General features: G+C 37.5%; 1 protein-coding gene across 2 annotated transcripts in view; it reads right to left on the bottom strand.

Moving 5' to 3' along the window:
• rarab (retinoic acid receptor, alpha b) overlaps nt 1-13,681 on the bottom strand; it is a 118,500-nt gene that overhangs the window by 56,378 nt on the left and 48,441 nt on the right. For both annotated transcript variants that reach the window (XM_058769182.1, XM_058769181.1), the window contains exon 3: nt 10,536-11,171. In XM_058769182.1, coding sequence (XP_058625165.1) covers nt 10,536-10,704 — 169 coding nt within the window. In that variant the 5' untranslated portion in view covers nt 10,705-11,171. The remainder of the gene's footprint in view (nt 1-10,535; nt 11,172-13,681) is intronic.

Genomic DNA, 13,681 nt, shown 5'->3' with positions numbered 1-13,681 from the left:
AAACTGTATTCTTGTTGGTGCTCAGAACTTGTGGTGGACTGACGTGTAAAGACAAACATTTGCGGTTGATGTTAAATGGGTTTAAGGTAAATTGGCATGTTGACAAGTAGGAGGAGTTTAGTCAGGGCTGTGGCCTTGCAGTTAGCATGCATGCTTAGACACGATGCAGGGTCGAGGCCCATTTCCCAACACTGTTCCTTACTCTTTTCCCCTTCATATACTGTCTTTTCTATATTCAATATTTTCATAAAAAGTGACCGAAATAATAATAATAAGTAATATTAGCTTCTTAGCTATGAAATAGTTCACCAAAAATAAAACTTCTGTGATTTTTTTTAAATTATTCACTGAACTTACACATTAAACATTACTGTTCAAAAGTTTGGGGTTAGTAAGATTTTTTTTAATTTGATAAATTAAAGGGGTTATCAGATGCCCATTTTCCACAAGTTGATATGATTCTTAAGGGTCTTAATGGAAAGTCTATAACATACTTTGGTTAAAATTTCTCAATGGTAGTGTAAAAAACACCTTTTTTACCATGTCAAAATCAGCTCTGTTTTTAGCAAGCCATTATAGTCCATGTTGCTTTAAATGCTAATGAGCTCTGCTGACCCCGCCCCTCTCTTCCGTGGAGTGACGAGCAGACTTTAAACTTCAGCCGCGAAACTGGCTAACTAGCACATTATTAGGAAAGGCCATTTGCTAAGATTCATAAAAAACCCTTATACTCACTTCTTCTGTAGATGAAGCTGGATCACGAATGATTCGCACGAACATAGACGCCCTTCAAAACGAAAGTAACGTTAATCCTCTGCGTCTTCAGCAGCTCAGATGTCGGGAGTAACTGACGACTGCTATATTCATTATTAGAACAGAACATTATTAGTCTCAGAACAGCCTGATTTGAGAAAGGGAATTTTAAAACAGGGATTTAAAAAAACAAAGACACTGGGTGGATTTTTATCATTATAGGATGTATGTGTACACACACTTCCAACACACATTTATGTTCAAACAACTTGGAAAGTGAATTTTGCATCCGATGACCCCTTTAAAACTTTTATTCAGCAAGTAGCAAATGCAGCATCAGTGGCCTATAAAAACACAAAAAAATCTTGCCAACCCCAAACTTTTGAACAGTCTTTTGAAGCCACATGAGTTCACAAATTAGCCATTAGCCTTATGTTCAAAATAAAATATGGTGACTTTAGATGTGTCAGGCTTGAGGATATTATGCGTCATAAGTAAAAATTTCTGTTCCTGTCTGTTCCTGTTTTGGTCTGTTTCTCAAACAACAACTTTAAAAGACTTGGAATAAAAGCACATAAAGACTTATTTTTCTCACAATGACCTGTTATATGACAGAGTTTTCAAAAAGCTTTCATTGGTGCTCCACCGAAAAAAAAAAAAAACGTCATACAGGTTTGACATGAGGGCCAGTAAATTACTGAATTTTCATTTTTTGTTGAAATGATGCAGAATGGTTAGCCAGCACTAATATATGAATTATATATTACAAATTACAAATAAATAAACTTCATCTGAATATCTGAATAATATCTACCAATATCTACCCATGTTTACAAAACTACTGATTGGGTCAAACCGATGGCTGCAAATTGGATCTGGACTGTGAAATGAATGCGCCGAGCAGTGAAGCCAGGTGCAAGTAAACATCATCAGCAAATCAGACTGCTCAAAAAATGACAGCCGTGTTCGTCTCAGACATGAGTGAACTGTGACAGTGTGATTGTCATGAGATCGCTCCATTGCTCCGGGCATCTAGAGAAGGGCGGCCATGTTAGACACATGGAAATGAGCAGTGACAATTCTCCCGGCTTCAAAGCTACTTGCTCTGAAACAGGTGCATTTGACAATATCTCTTTTTAAAACATGCTGTAAAACATTTTTTTTTTTACCATTTTGCAATTAATACTTAAAAAAAAAAAAAATCGAACCAGCATTTGCGACACAAGCACCAAAGCCTGATATGTATAGTGCTAACCACTACGTCACAGCACTGAGTGACCACTGTAGATTAACTTAAAATGTTCAGTCTGCTTCATACTTCCATTTTGTATTTGCAGGATGAGCAATTTATCAAAATTAATGCAAATTACTACTCAAAAGTAATTATTTCAATCGCTGCCATAAGCAACCGAAGTGTGATTAAACATCCTAACGTACATATGAATGAACTAGTGACATGGTGGCCCTGGTTGGAAGGTTAGGAGACATAAATATCACCCTGACAAGCCCGCAGACTGAACGGCCAACCCAGGCGCGTCCCAGGCGGAGGCTGCCAGATGCAGATCCATCATCCACACGGGCAGCACTGAGAAAAATCCACTGTGATGAGGAGTAGAAACAGCAGGCTTGACAAACAATGGTGGTCTGCTCCTCATTGAGAGGAGACAGGAATCTTGAAGACATCCTAAAGCTAAATGACACGGGCAGCCAGCTCCAGTGCCGACAGGCAGCATTTTCACACTTCCAGGAGCCAGAGAGAAACCAGGGACCCTTTGACAGACCCATCTCTTCACACACACAATGTGAGTGAACGACTGTAGCATGACATCCATCAAAATGCGTTCCAGACAGCTGCTGGAGGACAGGCAGCTCTTGTATCGGCAACGGACTGCAAACCGCCAGTCTGGTGAGCATCACAGAGCAGTGCCAGGCGTGGCGGGAGAAGTGGATTTCAGGTTTTAGATACGTTCGGTCACAAGGTCAAAGGTCACGGGGGAATATTCTGTATAATGGACTCGTGCACAACATGATTTCCCCAATAAGGCCAAGTCCCTTGATCATCGATTTTCATTGGTCTTTACAAAATGATCAATAGTGACTTTATAATTTTGACAGAAACCAATAATCCAATTATCTTTTGTATGTCATGGCTCATGATCGATATATAATTTATGCTATAAATCTCTGTAAAATAAAAAAGAAAAAAGAAAAGAGCTACAACTAAAAACTATAATAAATAGATTGCATGTGAATTTAGGAATCAAGACATTCTAAAACTTGAAAGATATATAATATTCAGATTGAAATCTGTGAAAGAAAAATTTATGCAGTGTTCATTAAAGGTCCCCTGAAGTGCCTTGAAACACGCTGCGTTATTCTATCTGGTGACGTGATTTTAACTGAAACAGAAAGACAGGGACATATTAAGCAGCCCCGCCCCCTTTTTTAAAATAGCCAATAGCATTTTGTTTATATCTGCTTGGGCCAGAGCCGCTGAGCTCGGTAAAGCCGCATTTGACAGCCACAGTCTAATACTGTAGATTACCACCTAGATTCAATATAAAACTCTTACTAAAACAAAATAGTGGTCATAATCATGCTGAGGCTGTGTAGTTTTAAAAGTGTTTAATATATGCCGACTCGTGCATATGATTCGCTCCATGCGATCAGGTCTCTGGATCGGAGCCAAAGTCCAGATCAGGTTCGCATGACACAACGTGAAACCAGTCCTCATTTGCCCCAATCCAAAGCATATTTACACTGAATCGTTCCCCATCGCCTACATCGTGCACTACGTGCCATTCACCGTACAGAAAATACTAACACTGTGAACAAGTGACCGATCTCAGCCACAGTTCAGAGTCTATTTATAGTGTAGGGGGTGGGCGCTTCGATTCTGGAGAGCATTTGTTTGGTCAGAAGATTTGATGAGAAGCTGAAGTACGAGGTGACGTCAAATCGTTGATCCATTTTGGCGGAAGTGACGAACTGCAAGCTTTGAATGCTTATATCTTCTAAATGCGAATTTTGTCACTGTTTTGGAGCACACTGCCTTATAGATAACCTTAAGATTAACATATTGATACTAATACCCAAAAAACTTTCATTTTGATTTCACGGGGACTTTAAAGGAAGGCCTTCTGCACAGTCCTTGAAAAACTCTGGTAAAAAAATAAATAAATAAATAAAAATAAATAAATATCTTAGTGAATTAAAACCAATGGATTAGAATGATTGTTTGGTTAATACAAAAGAGTTTGTGTGAGTGGTCTGAAACAGTTTACTGTCTACTTCTGCTTAACATTAATAAAGGTTGTTTTACACAAACCCAATGAACTCAACGACCTAAGACGTGAACTCCCACACACACAGCTCTGGTATCATATACGAGCACAGCAACTCATATATCAGATATGTGCTCTTAAAGGGACAGCGCTCTTAAGAAGATCTTTGCTATATTCTATCACTATTATAAGTTAGTGCTAGATATTTATCAAAACAAACAAACAAATCAAAAAAAGCTAAAATAGCCAGAAACAAATAAATATTTAACATTGGCTGATAAAATATCCCATACCAACCAATAATTAAATAAAATGAACAAATGAGAAAGTATCAGGCAATAAATATCCAATAACAATTAAAAATAAATAAATGTATTGACCAATACATTTCCAGTACTATTTAAAAACTAAATTAAACATCCAGTATTGGCCAGAAAGTATCCACTTTCAAAAAATATCCCCTTCCAGGTGCAACAAAGGCATTGATGCAGGACATCCTACTTAGGGAAATCATATTAAGCTTATGAACAGTTCTGGTAAGCTTTTAGTGATGATATAAACTAAGATATAAGTACAGACATGGGGTGCGCATTCAATGCTGAGAGGCACTCAACATTTTGTGTTACTTTAGTCATGCATCTCAAACATGAAAATGATTCAACACAGCACAGCCACGCTAGAAGGCTAAAGGTCACCTAAACATTGAGGGAAATGAAGCAGCATAAAAAAAGACACTTGTGTCGCATTAGTTAACTCATGCTGCTGCTGCTGCTGCTGCTTACGAAAAGCCAATGAGACACAGCAGCAACAACATATCAAAAATTAATAAACCGAACCAAGGAGGGTCGCCTTCATGTCCCTACAGAACAGAGCACAGTTGGCGTGCTTTGAATATTTCTGTTTTTTCTCTTTCTGCAGGGACCCTGGAGGGAAGCAGGCAGGGGCTGTTGGTAGCTGATGCTAACCACTTTGTGGCATTAAACTGAATTCTATATTTAACTCAAGTGGCGCTTGGGGGGGCTGGTGGCAGAATAGAAGTTTGAATCTGAGGAAATGGAGCTATCAAGGATTAGGGCTATACTAAAAAACACTGCAGCCCACATATGTTAAAAGTTATCTGAAGGACCCAGCAGACCACAGGTTAACACTTCATTAGCCTGCACTAGCCCCACTAACACGGCTGGAGACTGAGAAGCTGAGAACACCGTGTGACAGCAGAAACTAGCAGATAGTGTAATTTATTGACATCTAAATGTATCAGTATCATAATTGCAGTCAGTTAGTGTGAGGTAGTTGCATCAATTTATGCATAGCTGTCATGACTGCACCAAGGGCAGGCACACACACACAAAATAAATTAAATAAAAATAACGACTATATAGTCCATGATGTGGAGATTGGCAACATCATTATATACCTCACTCCTTAAAGAAGTCTCTCAAATTAATTGAACTGAAAGGTAGCAAAGGAGTGAATCAAATTTGGAGCATGATATGAACAAACAATATCACAAACAGAGCTCAATAGTTATGTGGGTGGTTGAACTAAGCAACTAACTAACGAACTAACTATTTATTTATTCAATAGACGATGTAAATAAATATAAACAAACAAACAAATAGTTATTTAGAAAAATAAATCAATTATAAATCATTTAAAGGTTATTTATAAATAAAAATGAATTTGTTTTTTATATAAATAAATAACACACCATGTTTTTATAAGTAAATGTTAATTTGTTATTTATAAAAAAAAATGTAATTTACAGATAAATAACAAATGTTATTCATAAAAAAACAAACAAACAAGCAAATAAATGAATAAATAAATGTGTTATTTGTCAACTACCCACAGAGTTCTAGATTTGTTACATGGATGATAAATAAACTACCTAATATTACATTTGCACATACACATACACAACTGCACACGTTGCATGTTGTCTCTTAATTATTGAGGTCATACAAAGTAGCTCCATAAACAAATTAGAAAGATTTTGTTTTAGATATTTTTAGTACTTTTAGATGAAGTACAGCGACTTCACACTGCAGGACACTTCCGGAAATGTCGGGTGCATTTTGGAAGCACAGTTTTTGCAGTGCAGTGCACTGAATTTGCAAAATCCATCTCATTTTCTAGCGGGCCAGACACTAACGGAATCCAATTGAGTCTAGAAGACCACAGAAGTGTTCAAAAAGAGCTGAGTCATTCATGTCATACTTCACTCACACTATGTGAAATCTAGTCACTTGCTTTTTTAGTGTACAGAGCCACTTGTGAAAGCTGAGTAATTCATAACTGCAATGTCGAGACAAATAAACTTTGTACATACAAGAGCATCAGACTTCGAATCACTTTCAGTCTTTATTAGGAGGACAGCCGTCCACCTTTCAACTTCCTTTCTAGAAACCACACCGAAACACTCACATATCATGCTAACCTAGATGCCCAAATCTCAGGTGGAAGTCTGCTAGTTCTGCATAACTCCCAAAACTAATCACCGTACCTCCCAGCTGCTTGAATTCTGTGCCTGGCAGTTGACACATCATTACAGCACAGCAAGTGACAAGAAGCACCCTGGGGATTCCTTTATAGCGGCTGTTTAAGTCAAGTTAGGAGAGCTCGACAATAACAGGCACCTCCATATCCATCCATATTCCATATCCCACCTCCTGTGCAAGATGATAAATAAATGCTCCGCACACCATCGATCCGTGTTCTCTCATTTGGACCTCATGCAAATACACCGCCCAAAGCCAAACCAGCAAACTTATTTGAGTTATTTGGCGATACAGTCTCCCTGACTAATAGGTTTACCAGAGGTAATCCAGTGCAAACTTTTGCATCATCCTCTGGAAGCAAAATAATAACATTCCCACAACACCCCCCAAACCCCTTTTCTCACATGGGGCGCCAAATTTTTGCTGCGCGCCTTTTTTCGCCTGACAGCGTGCAGAGCCTTTCCGCAAGTCAGCAGGGGGTGTGTAATAATTAGCCCCCGAGAGCGTCAGAGGGTTGTTTGTCATATAGCACTATGCAGAGAGGCACATTAGTAGCTCCGGGCCCAGGAGTGAGCTGCCGCTGACTGACTGCCAAAGCCTCCCTGCCGACGGCGGTTGGCGGCAGCCACTGCATCAGTAGCTGACTCAAGACGCGCTCCCACCCACAGAGTCAAAACATTATGTACTGTCATTTCAAGTGTGCAAAGTGGACGGGAATGTCTCCACAGATCACTGAACTCCTCTCGGTGGAGTTGATTGGAAAGCTACGATGGAGACAAGGAATACTAGAAATCGTCCTGCTGTATAATTTACTCGTTATGGTCTCGCTTGGCAATATATTACTACTTATGTTGTAATATTGATGATTTTGCATGAAATAAAATAAGCAGCTTAGTAAATGTTGTGGTGATTTAAATGCACTTTTTATTTGGGTCACTACATTTTTCAGTTTTTGCAATACAAACTTTTGACAACATCGGTAGCAACAATGGCATAAGAGTTTGGTTTCTTTACGTGTTTTGATTCATATCAAACTGTCATTTTTTAAAATGAAATCAATTAAAAACTTCGATTCAATGATTTGCATCACTACTCAAAATGGATGTTTTCTTTAAAGTCTCCATGAAATCAATATTGAATTTTTTTGACTTAGTATGAATATGTTAGCCTTAAGGTTATCTATGAGCTATTGCGTAAATTCGCATTTACAAGATATAAGCATTCAAAACTTACAGTCTCTAATTTACGCCGATATGTGACCCTGGACCACAAAACCAGTCATTATGGTAATTTTTTTTAATTGATATTTATACATCTGAACACTGAATAAATAAGCTTTCCATTGATGTATGGTTTGTTATGACAGGACACTATTTGGCTGAAATACAACTATTTGAAAATCTGGAATCTGAGGGTGCAAAAAAATAATCTAAATATTGAGAAAATCACATTTAAAGTTGTCCAAATTAAGTTCTTAGCAATGCATTTTACTAATCAAAAATTAAGTTTTGATAAAAATCACAGTAGGAAATTTACAAAATATCTTCATGGAACATGATCTTTACTTAATATCCAAATGATTTTTGGCATAAAAGAAAAATCGATAATTTTAACCCATGCAATGTATTGCTGGCTATTGCTACAAATATACCCTTGCTACTTATGACTGGTTTTGTGCTCCAGGGTCACAAATGGATCAACGATTTTGATAACATCATCCTGCACTTCTGCTTCACATCAAACTTTCTGTCCAATCAAATGCTCTCTAGAATCCTGAAGCTGCAGCTGAACTCGATCACTTGTTAGTGTTAGTGTTTTCTGTACAGTGAATGGCATGTCGTGCACTATATAGGGCTCTGGCCCAAGCTGTGATATAAACAAAATACTATTGGCTATTTAAAAAAGGGGGCAGGGCTGCTTGATATGTCCTGAACCTGTCTTCCTGTTTCAGTTGAAATTACGTCACCACATAGAAAAACACTGCATGTTTCAAGGCACTTCAGTGGACCTTTAATAGTAGCAGCAAAAATAGTTTGGTTAATTTCCATGAACCAGTTCAAAGTGTCATTTTTAATTTGGTGATTTGCGTCATTACTCCAATTGTCTGCTCTCAATCAAGTTTTGGCATGTCCTGTCTTGCTTAAACAGATAGTCCCGCCCCAAATTCACACTATTGGTTGAGGCAGTGTTACTTTGGGCTGGTTAGGATACACAAACAAACTGATGTTTTGAAAGCACCACAAACCCACAACGTTTACATTTGTGTCCGTGGAAACGACCTATGGCTTACTTAAGCTTGACATAACTATCAAAATATATCTCATTGTGCCTGTCCACACTATGAAAAATCTTGTTATTTTGGGGATATACTGCCCAGCTTGGCTATTGCTAAGAAGCTATAAAGAAACCATGCTTTTTCATGTTTCATTCAGTAACCATCAAGTACTCGCATGCAAATGCTCATGCACAAACAGACCCGAGCTAACACACACAGGTCTAGTTCACATCAGGACGTTCATAACCCCAGGCACTGTGGGCAGCATGGCATCTCGGTTTTGCCCAGGAACATTCCAGTGGTTTTTGCACCTCAAAGTGCAGAACAGGCCAAACAACAGATAGATAACCTGAATAAACCGATGAGATCTGACACATCAAGGCCTTATGAAACAGCTGGATCATGTGTATGGGCTATAATCAAATTCAATGCATGTTAGTGGAGAAGAGCATGAAGTTAAGCATAAAAAAAAATCTGTCAGATCACAAGCACCAATGGACCAAAACTTCAGAGGGATTTTAAATAGTCAAGTCAGTCACTCTAACATATTGATTTAAAGTGTATTTCATACATTTATGCACACACAAGCTATGCTGAAATAGATTTTCAAAAGATATGAAGAGACACATTCCAAAGTTCTAAAAGCTAGACTTTCTCCAATTCTGGGTTTTTAAAATGGTCCTAATAGTGGTTGCTCAAAAATTAAAAATGGGCTTTAACAGTATTTAATCAAGGGTCTCCTGAGGCATAATATGGTCAGTGGGTGATTTGTAAAGTACACACAGAAATAGCAGCCACCGTATTGTCAAGAACAGATTTACACCACTCAATTAAATTGTTGGGAGTGCATATATATATAAATATATAAAAGACCAATCACAGCTACTCGGGTAAAGTTCAATCTTAAAGGGACAGTTCACCCAAAAATGTTAGAATGTTTTATTTGATAGCTGTGTAATAATCTATTCATTAAAAAAATCGTGAAAAAAATAAAAAATAAAAATCAGTTTCCACAAAAATATTAATCAGCACAACTGTTTTCAGCACTGATAATAATGAGAAATGTTTCTTGAGCAGCAAATCAACATATGAATTCTGCAGGATCGTGTGACACTGAAGACTGAAGTAATGATGCTGAAAATTCAGCTTTGATATCACAGAAATAAGATATATTTCAAAATGTATTAAAGTAGAAAACATCAAATAAACGCAGCCTTGGTGAACATAATTCTTGAAAAACATATTTTTTAAAAATCGCATTGTCTCTGTACTTTTGAGAAGTAATGCATATAGCGCTATATTTTTTCATCCTTTCTGGAGCTTGTTAGTCCGTGTCACTGTGGCATAAAATAGTAAAAAAAACAAACATATAAAATAGGCTTAATAATAATTAAGCATCCATGAGGTAATGTTTAAAATAGAAAGTCACAACTGTGATATAGGCACATTTGAGATAGAAAAATTACTCTGTAGAGTAGCTTGTTTTTTTTGGCCTCCATTCTATGAACTACAGTATGGAGAAAATAAACTATATTAAAAAAAATGACATCAATTTAATTTTGGGGTGAACTGTTTCTTTAAGGATTTAACTGTGCTGTGCCATCTTGCATGATTAGCCTCAGGTAACAGGTGTTTATTTAGAATGTACCACTATGCGCGATTCTTTATATGTGTGTCACACCTGAAAGCATTGGTTGAGAGCAAGAAAAAAAGGATACTCACTTGCAGGAGACGGAGTGCTGTATCCACTGACAGGAAGTCCTGGAAGCGCCGGAGGGGAGAGCCCTCCTAGCATATGAGGAAAGAAGTAAGGGTAGTGCGACATCGGGAAGCCCCCTAAATGGTTGCCCAGACCTCCAGGGCTGGGGCAGGGGTTGCCGTTTCCAGACATGGCACGCTCAGATACAGCACTGAGTCCCAGACCTCTGTGCAGGCTATCCGTGATGCCGGATGTCTACTTTCCCATCATGAGCTACTTTTGGTAATCCAACTAGGAGAGCTTTGTCTGTGATTGTCCGTGCGGGCGCTTACTACTGTGGTTTGAGACAGAAACAGGTTAATGATTGGTGATCCAGGGTGCGTGTGAGGAGTTATGACGCCATACAATCACAGTGTACGGCCCACAGGTGTAGCGCTCTTTGTTTTGGTGTTATGTAACTCTCTGGATACAATCCCAAAGTTCTCTTAGAATAAAAGTGTGTTGAGGCAGTATATTCCAGATACTCTTCACAAGGGCCTGATCTCAGGAGGATGGACTAGGGTGATGTGACGCAAGAGGAAATGAGAAGCAGTGCTCCAGAGGTGACAAAACTGCTCTCGGGTCAAACTTGTCAAAGCGAGTCAGTCCAACACGGCGACCTAGGAAAGACAGAAAAATAGTGGTAAGGAACAGAGAAGAGGACATTGTTTAGTTGTCAGATGTGTTTGCGTGCATGCATTTCAAATAATCCTATTGCATACGGTTGTGACCAGTATATCAATATATCGGCCTAGTCAGTGGATAATGTACTTTTTCTCTTTGCAAATATTGTTAATGCAGTGTCTACACTGTAAAAAAATAAAAACGTTGAGCAAACTTAAAATTTTAAGGCAACCAGCTTCAGCAGATTTTTGAGTTTTCTCAACTTGTCGTTTTAAGTTTATACAACAAAAATTTGAGAATCTCCCACAAAAATAAGTTGAGCAAACTCAAAAATCTGCTGAAGCTGGTAAAAAAAAAAAAAATTAAGTTCGCTCAACTTTTTTTTTATTTTACAGTGTACTTTTTCATTTAATTCATTTCACTGTCATTATATCATACATACTTTTCCAAATCTTTAAACAATTCCTGATAATTACATACCGTGGATTAAATTATGTGTCATGTATAAACATGTATAAAGAACATCTACACTACCATTGAATGTTTTTGAATGAAGTCTCTTATGCTTGATAAAGTTGCATTTATTTGATCAAAAACACAGTAAAAAACAGTAATACTGTGAAATATAATAATTTATATTTGTAATTCACATTTATATTTGTAATAATTTGAAATAATTGTTTTCTATTTGAATATTAAATATTATATTTTAAAATATCATTTTAAAAGCAGCCATTACTCCAGTCTTTAGTGTCACATGATCCTTCAGAAATAATTTAAATACGCTGCCTAAGAAACATTTCTTATTATTGTCAATGTTGAAAACGATTGTGCTGCTTAATGTTTTTGTAGAAACGGAAACATTTTTTAAGGATTTTTTGATGAATTGAAAGTTCAAAATAACAGCATTTATTTGAAATAATATTTTGTAACAATAAATGTTATAATTATACTTAATTATATATATATATAATTATATATGTTATAATTAATGTTAAAAAAAATTATAATTTTCAATGTCACAATTCAATTCAACATTTTTTTTTAAACATATCATGAGCAGTTTACTGAAAAATCACACTGTATGGAAACCTCCAGTTCATTTCTATGGGATGTTCTCTAAAGCTCGCCTGAAGAGGATGCAGCTTAGCAAAAGACAAATTCTAATGGATTTTATTCACGAAGTTCAACGAATCAGTACCACCTCAACTCTGTTCCACAGAATTTCTCCTAAATCTCCATAGAAAGGGCAAAAGAAAATCTGACTATTCATTGGCCACCCTGCTTTCTATATATCGTTATCAGTACTGGCCATTCTCAGATTAGATACAATGACTGCTGAACTTTGGTCTTTATAAGCATAGGAATGTGTTCACCAGGCTCACGGTTTCGCTGACAGAAATCTGGAACATCACAATACATCCAGTTTGACATCATACCTCAGACAGAGTGTAAATAAACTGAGGAATTAGCGAACGAAAGAGGCAAAGACTGCATTTTAACACTCGGGGCCTGTACTTGAGCACTGAACCCGGCTTGACAGCGTGGGAAAATGCTGCCAAGGTCTTCCCCAGTGAGCTTGTTAACTGCAGAGTTCCCTCAGGAACACGGAGCAGGATCTTCACACAGACCGTCTGTCAGAGACCCTCATTAACACTATCTATCTGGGCATAACCTGGAAATGTGAGAGCACGAGCGGTGAGGTGGAGGATGAAAAACACTGTTTGAAGACCCAGTCATGAGCACAAAAACTGTCTATCTGTAATCAGACCGTCCCAGCGTCTATCTGTCTTTACCTTCCAATCCATTTGTATTACTGTATCTCGCGTCTTTCTGCTCGACTCTACCCATCCATTCTCCAGACTACACAACAGATATACGAAATACTGCACAAATAAATCTAATTCAAATATCCTCCTATATGGAACATGGATTATGAATTTCCCCGAAGGCATGCAGAGCATCATGGGGGTACTGCTCAAAGCAGGAGCGAGAAACTGAGAGAAAAAGTAGAAAAAGAAGGCAGCAAGAGGGAGAGATCAAAGCTGAAAAAGAGCAAAGTGAAGATACCTTATTGTGCTGCACACGGCTCTCAAATCTCATTCATACATTATTAAACGGCATACTAAGTAGGTTAAACCCCACTGGTCCCCTTTACATAGCAATGAACTCACTAATTCAAACTAATTCAATGCCAGAGAATGTGTGAGAATGTGTGATAAAGAGAGATTAGAGGACTGTATGTGTGTCTGAAAGACAGAGTGACAGGAATAAAGAAACCAAGACGGAAAAAAGTGTGTGAAATGTTTCCGTAAGGCGGTTAAATCTGTATTACTTCACTAGGCATTATTAGATTTATGACAAGAAACAAGTACATTTTGCTTTTAGTCCATGTCTGTCTCAAATAATCTCAAAATAAAATTCATGTTTAGCAGATATAACCTTTTCTAGAATGAAATTGTGCCACTGCAATTAGCAAAATTATGGTTAGTGTCTGTGAAGTAAA

The sequence above is a fragment of the Onychostoma macrolepis genome, chromosome 03 (assembly GCF_012432095.1).
Source record: "Onychostoma macrolepis isolate SWU-2019 chromosome 03, ASM1243209v1, whole genome shotgun sequence".
Lineage (NCBI taxonomy): Eukaryota > Metazoa > Chordata > Actinopteri > Cypriniformes > Cyprinidae > Onychostoma > Onychostoma macrolepis.
This window is presented reverse-complemented; position numbering and strand designations above follow the sequence as displayed.